A 20,131-nucleotide genomic window follows, 5' to 3' on the forward strand; every position below is an offset into this window, starting at 1 on the left:
TCCCAGCGCCCACATGGCAACTAACTGTTTGTAACAACAGTTCTAGGGCATGCTGAGGAGACGTCCTCTTCTGGCCACTACATGCATGTGGTATACATATCTGTAAAAACAGGCAAAACACTTATACACACGCGCAAAAATACATCTTAAGAAAAAAAAGAATTATAGGCAGAGGCAGGCAGACCTCTGTGAGTTCAAGCCCAGCCTGGTCTACATAGTGAGTTCTAGGCCAGCTGAGGCTACAGGGAGACTCTTTCTCAAAAAGACAAAAAAGACAAAAAAAAAAAAATTATAAAAAAAAGACCCTTGAAATTAAAAGTAAGATATCTCAGACCCTGTGGAGTTGTGACCACCCTGCTAGGAAGGTAGCTTAGAGCACTAAGAGGGAAGAAATCTGGTTTCCTGTCACCCAAGAAGGCTAGATCTGTTCTCCCAGGTCTGTGCATATGATCCACTGAATGGAGTCTCTCTTAAAATAACAAAAAAAAAAAAAGGTTATTTTGGTCATATTAGGAATGAATGTAGGCCCCACGCATGTTAGGCAGGCATCGCCCACTGAGCAGCTCCAACTCCATTCACTCAATGGGCACTCTGCAGGGGAGTCCCCTGGGAGAGCAGCAGAAACGTACAGAACACTAAGACCTGCGAGCAGTTATTCTGAGGACGGTGCATCTTGAGCGCTCTGCACCCAGGCCAATTTAAAAATAACCAGGTTTCCGATGTCTAAGGATGGGCCTATCCAGGAGGTTATTGAGTAAAGAGTCAACACGGTAGAGTCAATTACACTATTGACAGATACTCTTACAAGGAGATTTCACATCATAATTATATGCAAAGGAACCCAGCAAATACAAGCTGTGTAATGATCAGCTAATAAAAGTAGCACTTCATCTATGTCAATAACAGTTTCAGAGTCAAGACAAACAAACATGGCCTTTGCCACTCAGCAGAGGGGGGAAAAAAAAAATCCCTGAAAGACAAATATTTTCACTTAAGGGGAAGTGATTATATTCACAGAAAACCTGCCACACAAAGGAGAGGAGGAAACTGGCCTTTAGTGGGTGCTAATGACTCTCCCAGGCCAACAGGCTAGACAGGAACCTCTACAAACACTGGAATACCTGCAGATCCTTGGAATACCTGCAGATCCTTGGAATACCTGCAGATCCTTGGCACACACTGACAGGCAGATGACACTCAGGGTTCTATTTTTCACTGGACTGTTTATCACTCAACTTCAGCTGAACTCAAACAGCACGTGGCCAAACTTAAAAAGGATGATGATGGATGGGGAAGGAGAAATGGCCCAGTGGTAAGACTTCTGGCTGCTCTTGCAGAGGACCTGGGTTCAGTTCCCACCACCTACATGGCAGCTAACAACTGTCCATAACTCCAGTTCCATGAGATCTCATGCCCTCTTCTTCCCTTTGTTCCCCCAGCCCTGTAAGTGATGGCTGCTTCCTGACTTTATTTTTCCATGACACAATGAGTTCTCTTTCTCACTCTTCTGGTTAACATAATCGACTATTATCTCTCTGTTCTAAACCTGGTATGGCTTCAGTCTCTGAGGTGCTCATGAATTTGCCTCCGGAATAGAACAATGCCTGGGGGTGGGGCAGGGGGGGGAATGGGATGGGACATAAAATAGTGCCTCTAGATATGACTGACCAACAGTATTTGTGATAATATATGCCAGGAGGGTGATAATTAAAAAGAGGAGGCAGATTGCCTAAGGGTCTGCTGTCTGTCTGGCTCTTCTGTGCCCTTCTGGAAGGAATGGTTGGCCTCACATCAAAAGCTGCACTTGAAGGCATTCCAAGAATGGTTGACTTGATATACTCCAAGACTATATTTAGAATGTTCTAATGAAAATACGTTGTTCCTCCAAGCAAAAATACTCCACATTCTCAAAGTTTTTTCAACCAAAAAAGTAAACTAGAAAGTGAGAAGAATTTTAAGAAAGAATGGAAAACAGGGTATGTCTGTCACAAAAAAAGGCAACAGCATTGGTATTTGGGTTTCATGACACAGGTATACCATCTGCAAATTCAAGAGCTACTGAGTTGAAGCTAACTAGGAAAGACTACAGAAATCTAAAAGAAAGACTCCCATGTATTTTTTAGAAAATATCCCTTGTCAGGTTAATAGAGATGGCACATGGTTACATGATCTATGACCATTCTAGTTGTGTGTGTGTGTGTGTGTGTGTGTGTGTGTGTGTGTGTGTGGTGTTCACGTGTGCGGTGCATGCATGCCAAGTGTGTGGGGTATGTACACCTTTGTGTAGGATGTTGGGTGTCATCCTTTATTGCTGTCCACTTTTTTATTCCTTTATTCTTTTTGGCTAGGCTAGCCAGCCAGTGAGCTCTCAAGATCTGTCTCTAATGATGGGGTTATAGGCACATAGGAACATGCCCACCTTTTACTCAGGGCCTCGTGCTTCAAGGGCAAGCGCTTTTACCCGCTGAACCATCTCCCGTGTCCTGATAATCTATCACTAATCTAATTCCTACCAACTTTCTCATTCTCAGGTCCCAGATACCAGAGTTGGCCTCAGCGATGAAGCAATTTCCATTCGGCAAAGCAACCTGTGTCAAGATGCTTAACAGATACAGGTTCATGGAGAAGTGGTATATGGTTCATTTAAACTTAGGGGATCTGGACTTGCACCTCCCTTGGGTTAAGCAGAGATTTTGAGTTTCCTTTGGTTTTTGAAACATTATGAAAACAAAATATGGAAACAGCCTTTGGGTGTGATGTTTACAATGTCCTCAAAAGGCTCGTGTTTTTGAACACTTGGTCCACAGCTGGTGGCACAGTGTGGGAGTTATGGAACCTTTAGAAGACACAGCCCTGCTGGAAGAAGCACATCACTGGGGGGCAGCTTGGAATTCATAGCGGGTCCCACTGTTTATTCTTCCTCTCTACTTCCCATGTGCAGATGCAGTGTCACCAGTCAGCTTCCTGCTCCTGCTGCCAAACCTTCCTCACCATGATGGACTGTATTCCTTCTGGGACTTTAAGCCAAAATAAATGCTTTTTCCCTAAGCTACTTTTGCACCGGGCGTGGTGGTGCACGCCTTTAATCCCAGCACTTGGGAGGCAGAGGCAGGCGCATCTCTGTGAGTTCAAGGCCAGCCTGGTCTACATAGCAAGTTCCAGGCCATCTGGGGCTACAGGGAGACCCTACCTCAAAAAAAAGACCAAAAACAAAACAAAACAAAATGAAACAAATCTCCTCAGCCACTTTTGTTCATGGTATTTTATGACAGCAACAGAAAAGTAACCAATACAAGTACAACCTTGACCCGAATGTGCAAAAGAAAGAAAAAGGATGCAGCTGAGGGGAAGGCCTCCAGCAAGCAAGCACGCTGTGCCTGTGCAGTGCTGGATAAGGTCAGCTAAGACCAACTTAGTCACATACACCCTCAGCAAGCAAGCCACTGAGACAAGAAAAGGGTATCCAAAGCAGGGCATGGTAATGCACATATGCCTTTAATTCCAGCATTTGGGAGGCATAGGCAGGTGATCTCCATTGAGTTTGAGGCTAGCCTGGTCTACATAGAGAGTTCCAGGACACCTAGGGCTACAGAGTGAGTCTCTATCTCAATACATAAATAAAATAATAAATAAATAAAGAGGAATAAGAATAAGAGAAAAGGGCATCCAGAGAAGTTACTAACAAACAGGGCTATACACCAGAGGCCACCACTGAGTCTTAGGACTCATGGGGGACACAGGAAAGATTTGTTTCACGCAAGCTGGCCACTTTCAGAAAAGTGTTCTGAAGAATCTTGTGAACACTGAGGTAACTCTACAGAAGAGACTGCAAGAGGAAGATGTGCAAGTAACAAAATGTCAACTTGACAGAATCCAGCATCACCTAGGAAACAGGCCTGGAGTGTGCCTATGAGGGACTGTGTTGCTTAACTGAGTTGGGATAATCTGCCCACTATGGGTAGCACCATTCCCTGGGCAGGGGGGTCTTGGGCTTTATACATGGGAACTGGCATGTATTCATCCCACTTTGCATCCTGTGGGTGAGATGTGGCCAGCTGCTTCAAGCTCCTGGTGCTGTGACTTCCCCATCATGATGGGCTGCACTCTTGAACTGCAAGCCAGGAAAAAAAAAAAAAAAATCCTTTCTCTTTTAAGTTGTTTTTGTCAGAATACTTTATCACAGCAATAGGAAAAAAAAAAAAAAAAAAAAAACCTAAGACACAAACGTGGCACAAGAGAAAGGCAGGGTGGGGTTGCCAGGGTGATGTGGAGGGAGTCAGGGAAGGATCTCCTGCAGGTGGCCTGAGAAGGACACTATAGTAAATTACCCAAACAGTGACTGATAGGTGAGCAAATACGAGGCTGTTGCACTGCTGGTGAGGGCTCTAAGCCAGGGGTGGCCCCTACTCCAGGGTTGGCAGTGATGGAGAACAGAGAAAAAATGCTCCCCAGGAAGAGCTCATGTGTCTCCCATGACCTACTCAGTAGCTGGGAAATGATGCCTCTGTTATCCACAGACCACTTAGTAAATCACATCACACATGTGATTCTGTGTGTTGTTTGTGCTGCACCCCTCTGTGGAAGCACTGGAGTTCCAGAGATGAGGGAATTGGGAGATATCATCCTAGGGTCACAGGCAGGAAGCGATAGAAGTCATTAGAACCTAATGAACAAGGGCTTACGCTGGCCTTCTACTGCATAGCCCTACCACCTTAAAAAAATTAGTTTAACTCATTCCGTCTTCTTTATGGGAAGGAATCAGGCTAATCTGATGTCCCAAGGGGATAATGGCATTTGGAGTTGTTGCAGGTTCCTTTGACTTTGCAGAACACTCAAACCAGGTTCTCGCCACATTCTGAAGGGGCCCCCAGGGGACAGAGGGATGCCCGTCTCACTCCTCAGGAAGGCTCCACCCAGAAAGGACCCCCCTTACCTCATGGCTGCCGTCATCCCAATGGGAGTTATTGGCAAGGGGCGGACGCCAGGAAACAGCCCTCGGCTCAGAACTCGCGCTCCATTTTGTATCACTCCTGGAGGAACTGGAAAAGTAAAAAAAAAGAAACACCACATGTGAATTTAACTGTAAAGAAGTCTCTTCTAGATTAGAAATTTGGGGGGGGGGGGAGGGGGAGAGAGAGAGAGAGAGAGAGAGAGAGAGAGAGAGAGAGAGAGAGAGAGAGAGAGAGAGAGAGAGAGAGAGAGAGAGAGAGAGAGAGAGAGAGAGAGAGAGAGAACACACACGCCTCAAATATTTTCTTCCACCTGTTAGTAAAGCCTCTCATCTTTGTTCATTTGTCCGTATGAACATCTCAATGCCACTGAGGCTGCAGATACACCAACAATCATGACCTCTTCATGCTTTTTATGGTCCATCTTGGTCAGAAGCTGAGAACACCTACTGATTTGTCCTTTATCCACCAAGGGAAAAAAAACCAGCCAAATCAATGTCCAAACTGCTTAGCCCGTCTATGTCCCACTCACAGTGATCTTTACCTCTTCATGGATGTAAGGGTTGAATATAGCCTCTGGCTCTTCCTTAGTCACAAACTGGCTTCAGAGGCCTGATCAACCTCCATCCTCCAGCTTTCCTGGAGTTCTCTCCTCACCCTGCCTTCTATACACACTGATCCCAGAGTAGCCTTTAACTCCAAGCCAACTTTTCACCAGCAACCATGAGATCCTACATGGCTTCCCACCCCTTTGATTTCCCTGAGGACTGACATAATCGAATTCCTGACATTTGACCTTTTTTGATCTCCTAAACAGTGGTTTCATCTAGTGCAAGCAAATCTGCTAACACCTGCTATGTCACCACCCATGTGTCTGTGGGGCCAGACAAGCTCTGCAAACAGCATGAGGACTTCTACCTTGGTTTTTCTTGTGTGACACTGTGGAAATTCCTGAATGCTTATTCCCCTCTCTGAACAATATTCTTCCAAGACCTCTTCTGCTCCCCATAACCCTGGCACCCACAATCAAAAGAGGTGAAATGGTGCCTTTTAAAGCAAGGAACAATGAAAAGACTAGAAAATTACACATTCAAAAATGAAAATCATTCTACTTATTAAAATGTAAAGCCTGTGTAATTTGCATAGAATATTTTTATAAAACAAATTGCTAATACATACATCTTATATAATTTTCAGGTTTCTAAGACTATTTCAGGGACTGGCAATGAGCACAGTTGGTAGAATGCTTTCCCAACAATAACTAAGCTCTGGCCCCAATCCTTTGCACTCCATAAACTAGAAATGGTGGCACATGCCTGTGATCTCAACACTTGGGAGGTAAAAAGCAGGAGGATCAAAAGTTTATTATGGTCATCCTCAGTTACAGTAAAATTATTTCTTAAATAAGAAATAACTAAAAAAAAAAACTTAGTATGTGTGTGCATGATGTATGTGTGTGCATGATGTATGTGTGTGCATGATGTATGTGTGTGAGTGCACATGCCATGGCATGCATGTGGAGGTCAGAGGATAATTCTATAGAGACAGTTCTCTCGTTCCACCTTTATGTGGATTCTGGGGATTGAACTCAGGTTGATAAAACTCAGGTAGCCAGGCTTGCATGGCAAGAGAATTTACCCTCTCATTATGCTGACAGCCTGAATATGGAATAATTTTAAAAAATATATTTTTATTTTACATGTATGCGTGTATTGCCTGCATGTAGGTAAGTGCACCCATGTTGTGCAATGCCCACAGAGGTCAGAGGAGGCCTTTGGATCCCCTGGAACTGGAGTTACGGACAGTTGTTAGCTGCCATGTGGGTGCTAGGATTTGAACCTGGGTCTTCTGCAAGAACAACCAGTGTTCTTAACCGCGGATCTGTCTCTCCAGCCCTGAATATGGAATAATTTTATAGACTTTCCATTGCTTGGGCATTCTGTAACTCTTGCTAATAATTTTTGACATTTTTCTTCTAGGTTTGTATAAGGTCCTTGTTTCAAGGTCTTACAAAAGGCAGAATGCAAGATAAGATAGAAGTTCTTGCCCAAGTCAACACTACAGCACAGTAGGGTGTTCAAGAATGCCCCTAGTCCCATGGCATAATTATGGGAGTAGGCACAGCCAGACCAGAAACTGCCCCTATTCCCAATTAGCAGCCTGATTTCAGAGGATGGATGAGGCTACCTGAGAATTACCAAGTACCCTAAAAGCACGGAACTGTTAGAACATGGCATACAGCTACTCTCTGCAAGTAAGCAATGTCTACAATTTTTATTATATAATTTATATTATCTGATTTCAAGACTTTATAGAAAATTCTGGGAATGAAGTGCAGTGTTACTCTGGGCTAAGTATGGATATATACACTACCAGAATAAAATGGAATACAGACAATAGACTCACATTCATGGTCAACTCAGCTTTGACAAAGGCATCAAGCAACGCAAGGAGGGAAAGGAGAACGCACAACACAGGAGACCTGTTTAGGATAAAACAAACCTTGACCCTTACTTTATATGAAAATTAATCATAAACAGATTACACTTGAATATAAGAGCTATAGTTATAAAACTTCTAGAATGTAGGAGGAAAATCATCTATAGTGTCTAAGGAAGGACCAACAAAGTCTCAGTAGAAGCCAAATCTGTAGATAGCTGCTGCAGTCACAGAGCAGCGTGTTTCTGTAGGCCTCTATGAAAGACTGCAGGAGAGGGTTTCAATTACTTCTGCCTGACAGTCTCCTAGAAATGGCCAGATAGCCACGGGGTGAATTTAATCTTGACACATCTATGTGTCACTGAGATCTCATGTAGAACAGTAAATGGATCTGCTACAATGGGCCATAGCATCAAAGAACTTCAATACTGAAAACCTGTGCCATAATTTTCTTTGTTTGTAAAAATTATATATATGTAATATATATACACACATACATAATTATTATAGATAATTAAATAAGACTTCTAGTAAGCATCTTCCTATGTCTTAGGTGATGAGGATACAGGGTAACTATAGTTAAGTAGGAGAGAGAACAGTAAGGGGAAAATGAAGACACAATATGGTAAGTTCTACAGCCAGGGGCTACAGCCATATAGGATGGAGGTACCAAATGCAAGCTAAGGGGTATCTGGGGGGGACTTCCTATAGGAAGTGCCATCTACACTGGAACCCAAAGGCAGAAAAGCAGCATGTCTAAATACCTGGAAGTGATAAAAACACAAAGCATGCACACAGACTTCCTTTTCTGTAGCACATGACCCCCGCAGGAGTGGGACACACAGCGAAACAGCCTGGAACAGGAAAATGATCTGCAAGAAAGAGGCTGAGAGCCAGGCTCTGGTGTCAGCTCAAATGGGCTTCTGTTCCGTCTCCAACAGTTCATTACTTTGTTCCCTAAGCAAGCTATGTCAACTCCTTAAGACGGGGGCAGAGGGGGAGTGATCATTGACTCTAAGGTACTGGGAAATTTAACCAAGTTACAGAGGCACTCATATCTAGAAGATGCACGTTAGTTATCACTATCATTAGCACCAACGTGAGGACCTTCCACAGAGGGATCTGGAGGCACTGTGCTTTCTTCTATTTCAGGTAATCTGAAAACCCCTAAGAAGGGAATGAGATGAAAGCCAGACTGAGATGAAAGACCTTAGCTGTCTTCCTGGGGGCAGAGCAGAAGAGTAACCCTGGCTCTTTAGTTCTGCTCCCAGGTGTATAATGCCAGCATCACCCATACAGTCCAGGAAGGGGAGGCGGGGCAATGGAAATCTCAGAGCACGAGTGCTTCTTAATGCTGTCATGGTCTTGAGTCACTTGCTGATAAGAAGGAAATGCAGTTCGAGGTTCATGTCCCAAGCACACAGTCCTCTGTCCAAACCAGGACACCCCAGCAGGAAGAGGCCAGCCTCCAGCAGGCACCCACTAGAAGCAAGGTGCTGAGAATGCTCCCTGGCTACTGTGCAGGGGCTGAGCGGCTCTGAGAGGCTCTGAGCAGCATGGCCTCAGATGTATGACACTGGATATCCCATCCTAGGTCCAGGGCTTTGGGCTAATACCTTAAGGCCTTCCTGTGCCTCAGTTTCCTCACTGGTAAAGCAGGTAAAAAACATTCTGGGATGAAGTAAGGTAAACTACATAAACTGCTTAGCTTAGTGGCGGCCTACTAGGCTTATCACTATCAGCCTTATCCTTCGACCATCCCAGGTCTCCTCTCCAGCAACCTCTGATAAATTATCTGCAAGGCACAGGGTTTAATGGGGTTTTATGGAGAAATTAAATTCCTTTTCATCTACTGTCAGGCCTTGGTAGTTAGCCCTAACCTTGCATTTACCCATTCAAACAGCTTCCTGATCCATGAACAATATTTATGTTAAAGAGAAGGCTGTGGACAAAGTGACCAGGCAGCAGTAACAAGTATGTACCTGGGCTATTTGCTGATGCCTGTGTGTAAACTGACTTGCCTCTGGGACCTACGGCTTCTCAAGTGAGCTGCCCTGAACACCACCTGCCACTCCTGGCATTTCTGGGTCCTCCTTATTGGCAGCACACTCCAAGAAGAGATGGTGGATGCAGATGTGCTTGCCCACTGGCTGTCAGAAGCCAGCTGTGACACTTAACTATGCCCCCATCTCTTCCTCTTTCTCAACCCAGCCCCAAGTATCAGGAAAGTGGCTTCTGGAAAAGCAGAACAAATGTAGCACAGGCCATCTAATATGGTGCGGGCGCGCGCTCTCTGGGCGCACTCCCGGAATGGCACGGCAGGTCCGCAGGCTCCCCCGCCGTGCGTCTCCAGGAAGGCAGGTCTGGTCCCGTGGGCTTCTCCGTGTCTCTATGAGCCTCAGGCGTGGTGTGCGTGGGTATCTCAGGGTCGCTCTGGGCCCCTGGATCTGGGGGTCCCCGCCACACCTGGCGAGTCGCAGCACGGCTCTGGCCACAGGCGTCTCTGGGAGCAGCAGCAGATAGGTCGCTATCCGCCGCTCTGGTGCTGACAGCTTCTCTGTGACTGGAGCGTTTTCCAGTCAGATCCTGTCCCTTTTCCACCCGTGTACTTTTCCTCAGGATGCGAGGTCCACTGGCCACTGAACCCCACTGGAAGAGTACGAGGACAGCGAAAGCTAGGAATGTCCGCAAGTCGGTCACGAGGGAGTGCCCCCCCCCCCCGAGAGGCTAGGTCGCAGGTAGTAAGGCACAGGACTCAAGACTCGGCTTAGTCTGTGTTACAGCTTTATTAAGTGTCTCTGCTCTCAGTAATTCAGCAGCTCTGCGACCCAGCTCTCTGTCTATTAAGAGAAGACTAGGATACTTATATCATGGGGGTAGTGGTAAAAGCTTTGGCTGTTAGATGCTTTGTGAGGCATTCTATTTACATATGGAAGTGGGTTTCTGCCAGGCTGCTGTCTGCTAGAAAAATCACAGAAGGCATGGTATCTTTCAGAGCCAAAGGCCATGTTTATGTTATGGCATTTGTGGCGGGGCCTTCAAAAGGAGAGACAGGAAAGATGCCAGGAAGACACCCTGCTATGAAAAGGAGCCCTCAGCACATGATCCCGAGCTGCATGAGCTGTCCGGTCGTGAAGGGACTTCTACTTTGCATAACAGAGGTCTCCAACAATCTAAGGCCATAGCTCACCTCACTCTCTTTCCATTATGGAGCTTGACTTGGTGGGACATGAGCCCATTCTTTAACCCTTGGCCTAACTGCAGATCTCTTTCACTTCCTCTCACTCTCTGTCTCCTGAAAACATGCACAATACTTAAAGACCAACACCTTCACAACCCATCCACCTCACCTTACCTTCTGAGATGTGGCTAGGCTGCAGATAGGTCAAAGACTTAAGAAAGTGCATATCTGAAACCAAATTCTAACACATCTGTGTTCTTGCTAGAAAAGAGCCCAAGCCTCCAGCATCATCCTTATAGACCAGGTATGCATCTTTTACAGGAAGAGACACAGGTTGCTGGTACCGATGCCACAGACTTTAGCACCAAACTCCCTAACACTTACTTACCAACTATGTTCGCTGAAGCTACAGACCAACTCTAGGCTGTCTGAAGTTTGCAAGAATGCAACATTCACACCTAAAAACAGCCAATCAAGCAGCGTGGCTCACTGTAGATGCTATGGTCTTACATGATAGTACAACCTTAGGAATCCTCTGTGTGCTCGTGCACGGATGAGGAGGTGAGCATTGCACATGTGCACAATTATTGTGGCGGCATCTGGAAGACACTGAGTACCTTCCTTTGTCAATCTCCACCTTGGTTTTTGAGAGAGGGCATCTCACTGAATCTGGAGCTGGCCATTTCAACAAGACTGGATGACCAACAAGGATCCACCATTCTCCACCTCTCCAGTACTGGGATTACAGATGCCAACACACCCTGCTTAATTTTACATAGGTGCTGAGGATCCAAACTCAGGTCCTCATGTTTGTGTGGCAAGAACTTTACTGAATGAGCCATCTCCCCCATGCCCTAAGAATCTTTATTAAAAAAAAAAAAAATTCACGTATTATTTTTATTTTATGTGTATGAGTACTGCCTGCATTTATGTAAGTGCACCCGTGTCATGCAATGCCCACAGAGGTCAGAAGAGGGCACTGGATTCCCCTGGAACTGGAGTTACAGAGGGTTGTTAGCTGTCATGTGGGTGCTGGGACTCAAACCCGGATCCTCTGCAGGCACAGTCAGTGCTCTTAGCCGCTGCCCATTTCTCCAGCTCCAAAATCTTTTTTTTTCAAAGGTCGGAGGCTTAAGACACTTTCCTGTGCACCACACTGCCCCTCAGTACCTCCCAGCTTCCTTCTAGATGCGTACCTCCCTTAGATTTTTGCAACTTCTAAAATTAACCTAGGTGGGAGGCTCTTACTGTTGAGATTGGAGGGCAGCCCTGGCTAACACTATCAGAGGCCATAAGCTGAGCAGCAGGCCATTCCTGTCATCCTTCCCTTCCCCGAAGGCGCTCTTCCCACCTGCTTGCTTGGAAGCCGTCTGGGGAAGGGCTGGCATGGCGGACACAGCCTGTTTCCTGCTTTCTTCTCCTGAGCCTGCTGCAGCTGACATATACCCCAGTTCTAGGTAGGCTTCTTCCCCTTTCCCCTCTGTCCTTTTGGTGTTTTGTTTATTATCTAGGGTTCTGTCTCTGGGAACATTCCAGCCAGGGATTACATAAGCCTTTGAAGATGAGTAATGGTGATCTGGCTTCTCCACAGGGGTTGAGGATGACTCAAGGGTCTGTCAAGGGGCGCTACAGGCAGGTGCTTTAGGAGATACCAGGAGCTGAAAACAGTCTACATGTTCTACAGTCTATATGTTCTGGTAGGACTGGGGGAGGTAGACGCATTTTGATTTCTGAAGTTAGGAATATGACAAGACAGGCATGTCCTCTGGTGACTGTTCTGGATGTAGCTATTGAACATGTGAGATGCGATGGTACTCCTTGCAGAAAGTCCATGCACTGTGGGTGATGCCAGGGCGACAATCTGTTAGAACTTAAGACCTAACAATTTTGATTTTTAAAAATTTTATGTGTCTGAGTGTTTTGCGTGTATGTATTTAAGCGCATCACATGCATGCAATGCCTGTGGAGGTCAGGAGAGGGTGTCAGATTCCCTGGAACTGGAGTTACAGAGGCTATAAGTCCCCATGTTGATGCTGGGAACTGAACCTGGGTCCTCAGTGCTGTTAACTGCTGAGCCATCTCTCCAGAACTAGAACCCAAGACTTATTAGCTGCCTCATTCAAAGTGCAGTATTAGACTAGAACAAAACGTGATGAGCCCACAAGGATTCTAGCCCAAACAGTACCAGGGCTCCTGGGGTGGCCTTCAACTCCAGGAGAGAAGAGGCTTGGGCTAGCTGTAGTTCTCACCTGTCAAGTAGGTTCTGTTCTATAACCCATTCAGCCCTAGTGTCTGGGTTGTGGCCAGTCTGCCAGCCCTGAGCTAGCTTTGCAGATGTCAAAGAAGGGACAGAGCAGAGGAAGACATCTAAGGGGCTGCCATCTGGTGACCTGAAGCGGGGCAGCTATGAAGGGCGATGACAAAGGAAAAAAACCTTCCCTGAAAGGCAGGCCAGCCTGCAACTGCTGGGAGTGAACTGAGCTGGGAGATGAGGTGGGTAGCTGTGGCTCACGAGGGCAGCCCAGGGGTGAAAGCAGGAGGCTATAAATAGCAAGGTATGAGGAGGCTCTGTAAACAGAGCCTAGCCACAGCACCAGCCCTGGAGGAGAAAGCAGGCAGGAAGCACACAGAGCCCTCAGGAGTCACACTGCCCAGTTTCTGGGGAGCAGCAGGAACTCTGACCCCGGGGGAAGGTCTGTGTATCCCCATGCCAGGACACACGACCACAAACACCACCATGCAGGCCGCCCACTCTCCATCATGGAGACTGGTTGCCTTTACATGTTTACTGAGGCAGTAAACATGTCAGCCTGGGCAGTGCTGACAGAGCAGAGAATGGTGGAGTCATCATCTTGCCTCTGTAATGCTCCTCCTCTCTTAAGGAGGGTAAGGCACTGCCTCAATCTCAAGGCAAGAAACATGTAATGTAAAAGGAAAATAAAGATGTGGCTGGAGCAGTGGTGGACTGCAGGACCTAGTTCCCTCTAGCTGTGTCTTGTTAGGAGGTTGCCAATTGGGCACAACTACGGCATTATTCTAATCCTTAGGGGCTTGGTGGCCTGGCAAGGACTGTTCTTACACTTGACTCCAGGAGACTGTACCAGGATTAGAGGTCAGAAGGGAAGGTGAATAAAAAGGTGATGTCCCTACTTTCTCCCTGGTCTTCAAGTCTACAGTTGCTGCTCCTGTCCATGAGTGTCTCCTTCTGTGACCTTCATAGGCATCCTGGTTCCTTCCTGTCAGGGCCCTGGAGGTCCTTCTTGGTCAACAGCCCCCATGAAGGCTGTAACTAGATTTCTCAGAGTGCTAAAATAATTTTTGGGAAAAAAAGTTTTCTAAAATTAGCTTATAGGGCCAGGGAATACAGCTTAGTCTGAAGTCTGGTTTGATCCCTAGCTCTGCATAAAACCAGGCGTGGTGATGAATGCCTGGAATTCCAGAACCAGGGAGGTGGAGGCAGGAGGACCACAAATTCAAGGTGACCATTGACTACATAGCAAGTTGGGGGCCAGTCTGGGATACATGAGATTCCATCTTAAAAAGAATGAAAGAAGATCTACACCTTTGAAGCACAAACACTAAGCTTTTAAAACTCAGTTCAGCACTTCATGAATAGGAATATGGATATTCCAGGAAGAGAATTCCTTACAGTTGGAGAGTTGTGGGGACTAAGAGACAAAGAGATTCATTTCACCAAGTAAACATTAAAAACTAACCTGTTAGTGAATTAGGAGAACTGGACCTATAGTAATAACAGTAATAAGAGACTTACAGGGAAGCCACTGAGGATTTGTGACTGCCTAATCTATCCTTGCCTTCTCCAGAGTCCCCATTTTCACTCTTAACCCAGGAACCAGTTTATCATACACATATACATACATACATACATGCATGCATAAAAACACAGTGTACAGTAGCTGGGAGCTAAGGACAGTGCTTGAACCTTCCATGGTGCTGATGAAATCAGTATGTTTCCATCCACTAAGATGGGTTATGCAACCTGATCATAGGAACCATTTCAGTCAGTAACTTGATTACCATCTGAGTCTGTATTTTTTCTGTGATGTCATCTAAGGATGGAGGTCTTTAAGTATAGATTTCTGTGAAACTTAAAACACCATTTAAAAGCCGTATTTCAGGTTAACTGCTAGTTGCAGAACTATGCCCATTACACATCTGCTTAAAAGTGGAGTTTGCTAGCTGGAGGTATGGGCAGCCTGGCAATGCAAATGCTGAAAAATGGAGGTTTACAAAGGAAGGATGAGAATTCTGCAGTCAGGGCAGGTAAGGGCAGAGGGCCAGGTCATCTGAGAATGCTTGGCTGTATCTCTTGGATCTTTTAAAGCAGGAACAAAGGAGAACGGATGGAATCAAATTTCCTCAAGCTGTCAGGAAGGCTGGGGCAGGCACAGGTTGATGACGGATGGCCTGGAACTCTGTATCAGCTCACCTGAACTTGCTGTGGGTCTAACGACGGGCACTTTGCTGTAGGAAATGCTACTTACTGTCTCCCCAAGTGGAGAATTCTCATTGTGCAGAAGGCCTTCTGAAGACCAGAGTTCCAAACAGGCTGGAAGCCCAGTCCCTAACAGTGTCAGAGGGTTCTGTCATGGCCTGTCACCTCTGTACATGAGTGACTTAGCAATGTCCAGACAACAAGTCAAGTAGACCCTGATGTACCACTCCGCGTTGGTGCTTCAAGCTGGATGCGGGATGCACTGGCCTCAAGTTGGAAGGGGAGCACAGACATCTTCCATCTGAGGTCATTTTTCATCCCTTGGGAAGGAGACTTCTAACATCATAGAAGTTCAGTTATAAAGATCAGAACAGGAAAGACACCAGGTGGCGTGAAGTCCAAGCAAGGAAAAGAGCTGTCTTAACTTGACATTGCTCAAGGAACCCTGTCCTTCTCTCTGTGGCAGCTCAGAAGGTGGAGCAGAGATGGTGTGAGGTGCTATTGTGGTTTCATTTTAAGGCCAATCTACTACACATGGGGAGGCCAGACTCTCCAGAGTGGCAGCCTAGTATTCATGAGGACCCAGACCAGAAAGAAACATTTCAAACTGGGTACTACTCAGCTTCATCAGGGATAAACGGGCCCCATGGAGCCTCCCTGAGAAAGCTATAGGAATGATTCCTGCAGGAAGAAGTCTGCACTAGGACATGTGAGGGGTCTGTTTCTTACCTTCTCAGTCATGAGCCCTGACTCATGTGAGATTTGTCTCATTTGGAAGCACTGGCTTACAGAGATACATGGCTGCGTATTTACATGCATATGCATGTTGATCACACACATAGTTGTTAAAGTGATGTTACAAGGGCAGGTCTATTTCAGCATTAGTTTTTCTATGGCCCAGGGTATAAATGAGGTTAAGTTCACAAACTATGGTGCTGTAGGCTATAGAAATATCTACTCACAACCTGCTTGTATCTCAGGGGGAGAATTCAAAAGCATCATGGCACTGGCAGCATCAATGTCAGGATCTGGAAAAATCAACCAATAAATAACATTATTTACAACGGGGCTGGTGTGTATGTGCTTTCCCCCTGCAAGTTACAGCTTATTAATGCAAAAGAGGGGAAAAAAATTCAGGAACTCGATGAGTTATCTCAAAGGTGACTTTCTTACCATGTGGATTTGAGAGGAAGAAAAGGGTATTCTAGAGTGAGATTCAAGGAATATGTTAGTAATATTTTTTTAAAATCGATGAACACAGTATCTTCTTGCTTTGTTAATGTTGGTACTTGCACTGTGGGTTTCTGATAAGCTGCTGATCTATGCGTCCCTCAGCTTTTCCCCTAGGGTGGAAGAGGAAAGTAGGTAACAATAGACAGTTCAGCCTGGGAATCGTTAATGCTGGGAGAAAACTCAGAGCATCAAGAAGAGAAGGCATTAAATACACCTGCATCCAGCAAGATATAAACAAGACATTGGCCATTTCCATTTGTCAGCAGAATGTAAATCGTGTTTCATGAGGTTATGTGTGCACACGGCAGTGTTGGAGGCAGTGAAGGCATGAAAAAAGCACTTACATATAAAGAAAAAATTAAAAAGTTCTGATGTTGAAGGCACAGTGCTTACATGCCGATCTATTATTGCTTTTAATCTGCCCCCCCCAATATTCATCACTTTATTGCTATAATTCTTAATAGGTTTCTGAATCCTTACCAATCCACCAGTTGACAGATGGAAGGTTATATAGAGACAGAGAAAAATATTATCCTTTTATAACTAAATTCATTTTCCTCTGAGAAACAGCAGTGCTGCTGCTATGGAAATGAAGATCACCATGGCAACGGTAAACAACCCCCAAGAATGGTCACTGAATAGGCTGAAAAGAACATCTGCCCCAGCCAGCATCCCAGCTGCCCTGGGGCGAAATTCGCTAATAGTGCAGTGGGGCCCCATGACAGAAGCTGCCGTCTGTCCCCTGTCCAAATAAATGAAGTGTGCAATTGAAGTCGACATCAAAATGCCTGCCCTTGTAGATTACTGCCTCTGTGTCCGCTAAGCCCAGTGACTAATGACTGGGGAGAGGGGACCCCACACTTGTCAGTTTTTGTACAAATTACATACCAAAAAATTCAATTTACTACTAATGGCTCCATGGCACTTTATTTGGGGTATTATGCGAGAAAATTACTTTTTTACTGTTTAAAAAAGTACATTTTTCATACTTTATATGTGCAGTTTAATTCCAAGGGAGTAATGCGATGTAGGATAAAGCCCCATGAACGATTAATAATATGGATGCTGCTGGTTTCAGAAGACAATACCTCAGGAAAAAAAAAGGTAAAGAAACTCTACTCTGCAGGCCTTTTTCTATTTTGCCTGCAGGAGGCCTGTTATTTACACTCCATAATGGAGTAAAAGTTTATTTTAATAAGTACATTGTATGAGAAACAGGTAAATTAACTTCCCTGGTAACTCCTGCAGTGACATTCCTGTCATCCTTCCCGGACACTGACACATGTGGAACGATTCACTGAAAAGCTTCAAGCCCCACTCACTGCTCACGGGTCCCCACTTGCCCCAGTGAGAGTCTCAGACATCCCTGGTTCCAGGGTGGCCCCTATCTGGAAAGGACCTTTTGCTTTCTCAGTGAGGAGCCGAAACAGGCACCTTTTCTTGCCATGCAAGGGTGCATGTGCTACAGGTGACCTGGGTTTAACTGGCCACATGGTCCCTATCTCCCCAGGTGACAGAGGAAGGGAAAACCTACATATGAAATCAGGAGTCCTTTGCTTTTTAATTGCTTGAAAATGAAAATTCCACATTCTTCAAGTCCACACTGGAGCTCAGGAGGAAGCCTGAGGGCCACAGATCAGCAGAGCCATACTAAAGAAATAGGAAAGAGAGAAAAAGGCAAAGAACAGCAAACAGGATTCTGGAAGAACCCAAGCTTGGGGGAACACAAGAGTCACCATATCCCCATGATGCCCACTCTACCCAAACCAAGTCAAACAGACATGCCAAATAAGCAGACATGGATGACTGCCCCCTCATCTTTCCTGATGCGTCCACGCCTGACGCCCTTCCATGGTCTTTCCAGGCCTGATGCCTCCCTCCATAGATAAATATGCTAATACTGTCAAGGAATTCATTCCGGTCTCCAGGCATTATGGCTGAGTATAACAGGTAGGCTTTTCACCATCTTGTGCAGGATACATCCCTGAAGGGCCATCTAATGCTTCTAAGATTGGTATGGAAGGCAGGGCGTGGGATTCTCCCCCCGCCCCCAAACCATTGGCAAACACTAGAACCACATAACGGTATATGCTCATATACATCAGCACCCCACTGTGCCAGCCTCACTGCACTCCATGGGGATCCAATCACCTGCACGGAGAGGTGGCTTCCATACAACACAATCATCTCTTTTAAGTGTGGCATCTGGTGGGTTTTTATAAATTTTATACCCAGGCTACAACGACTGACCTTAATCAAGATGAGCACAATAAATCAAAGTTTCCAGGTGGATGCTATCTATCCTTGCCCTGAGAAACCACTGATTTGCTTTTGGTTTTTCATCTGCAATGGATGTGGTATCAGAACTTCATCCTTTAGGGCTATTATCAAGTAGCTTCTACTGGATGGCTATACCTCCATCTGTTTATCCATTCATTCTCTTGTAGATTGATATTTGATTTGCTCCTAATTTGGGGTATTACAAAAAAGTTACTATGAACGTTTTCATCAATCTTCTAGGACATGTTTTCTTTTTTCTTGAGCAATTGTTGGAAGGAATATTATAGGGAGCAGTTAAGCCACTCTCTAAAGAGAATATACAAGGAATGAGCTCTAGTTGTTCCACATTTTGTTAGCACTTCAAATTGTCCACTTAAAAAATTTTAGCCGTCGGGACTAGAAAGATGGCTCGGTGGTTAAGGGCACTGGCTGCTCTTGCAGAGGACCTGGGTTCAAATTCTAGCACCCACATGGTGGCTAACCAGGGGATCTGATGCCTTCTTCTGACCTCTGCAAGCATTGCACAACATGGGTGCACTTACACACATGCAGGCAATACACTCATACACAAAAAATATAAATATTTTCAAAAATTTTTAGCCATCTAGTGGGTACATTAGCAGTATTTCGATGTGGTTTGAAATCTGTATTTTACTAATAACAAATAGTGATGAGCAATTTTTTCATGTGTTAAATGGCCATTTGTGTATGCTCCTTTGGGAAAACACTGTTCAAATAGTTTACCCATTTAAAAACTGGGCTGTTCAACTTAGCTACATGGCTTCTTTAAATATTTGGAGTCTTTGAAGAGATATGTATTTTTCTTAGTCCATAACTTACTCAGTTTTTTTTAACAGCATATTTCAATGAAGTCTTTAATTTTTATATGATCCAATTTACTATTCTTTTACAACTGCCCACATTCACAGGTAAATAAAAATGACAATAACCTTCTTCATCCCATATGCTGTCCGTACACAGATCCCTTAGTATTGCACAAATCAATGCCAGGAGAGCCTCTGTGGTCCCTGGTGTGAACACCAGGCAGCCTTAGAAAAACTCTTTTCAGATATGCCGCCACCGTACCTGCATTGTACCCTTGGCCCATTCTGACACCCATGTTTGCTTCAGTCTTCAGAGCTGACAACTCCTGTCTCTTCAAAGAGTTCTACAGTTTATTCTCACCCAGTATTCAAGTACCCCAGGTCCTGCTCCTTAAACAATCATGAATGTAAAACATGGGCAGTATAGAAAGTACATACCCAGGTGAATAAAATGGAGACGCAAATGCCTTTCCCATAGACCCAGTTCAAGTCTGATTTTCTTGTATATGCAAACAGAAACTGTCTATGCAAAAATAAATATGTATATTCAAGGAATATAACACATGTATTTACATTCAGATGTGAATTTATTTTTTAAATATACATTTAGAGCAGTTTCTCTATTAGCTGTGGTTTTGTTTTTATGGTTTTGGTCTGAAAAATATTAGGTTGACAAATACAGAAAAAACAAACCCAGTGAGCTATTTTAATAACACATTCTATACTAGACTGTTTTATTATTTGTTATTGCTATCCATCTCCTATTGAG

The 20,131-nt window shown here is 45.0% G+C and overlaps 1 protein-coding gene across 5 annotated transcripts in view; it reads right to left on the bottom strand.

Moving 5' to 3' along the window:
- Foxn3 (forkhead box N3) overlaps positions 1-20,131 on the bottom strand; it is a 435,807-nt gene that overhangs the window by 17,729 nt on the left and 397,947 nt on the right. For 3 of the 5 annotated variants that reach the window (XM_008843799.3, XM_029568627.1, XM_008843800.3), the window contains exons 6-7: positions 15,988-16,053; positions 4,934-5,039 (exon numbers count right to left, since the gene is read on the bottom strand). In XM_008843799.3, the coding sequence (XP_008842021.1) occupies positions 4,934-5,039; positions 15,988-16,053 (172 nt within the window). The remainder of the gene's footprint in view (positions 1-4,933; positions 5,040-15,987; positions 16,054-20,131) is intronic. The other 2 variants (XM_008843801.3, XM_008843802.3) reach the window with 2 other exon arrangements.

The sequence above is a fragment of the Nannospalax galili genome, unplaced genomic scaffold (genome assembly GCF_000622305.1).
Source record: "Nannospalax galili isolate Female #2095 unplaced genomic scaffold, S.galili_v1.0 scaffold500, whole genome shotgun sequence".
In the NCBI taxonomy this organism is placed as follows: domain Eukaryota; kingdom Metazoa; phylum Chordata; class Mammalia; order Rodentia; family Spalacidae; genus Nannospalax; species Nannospalax galili.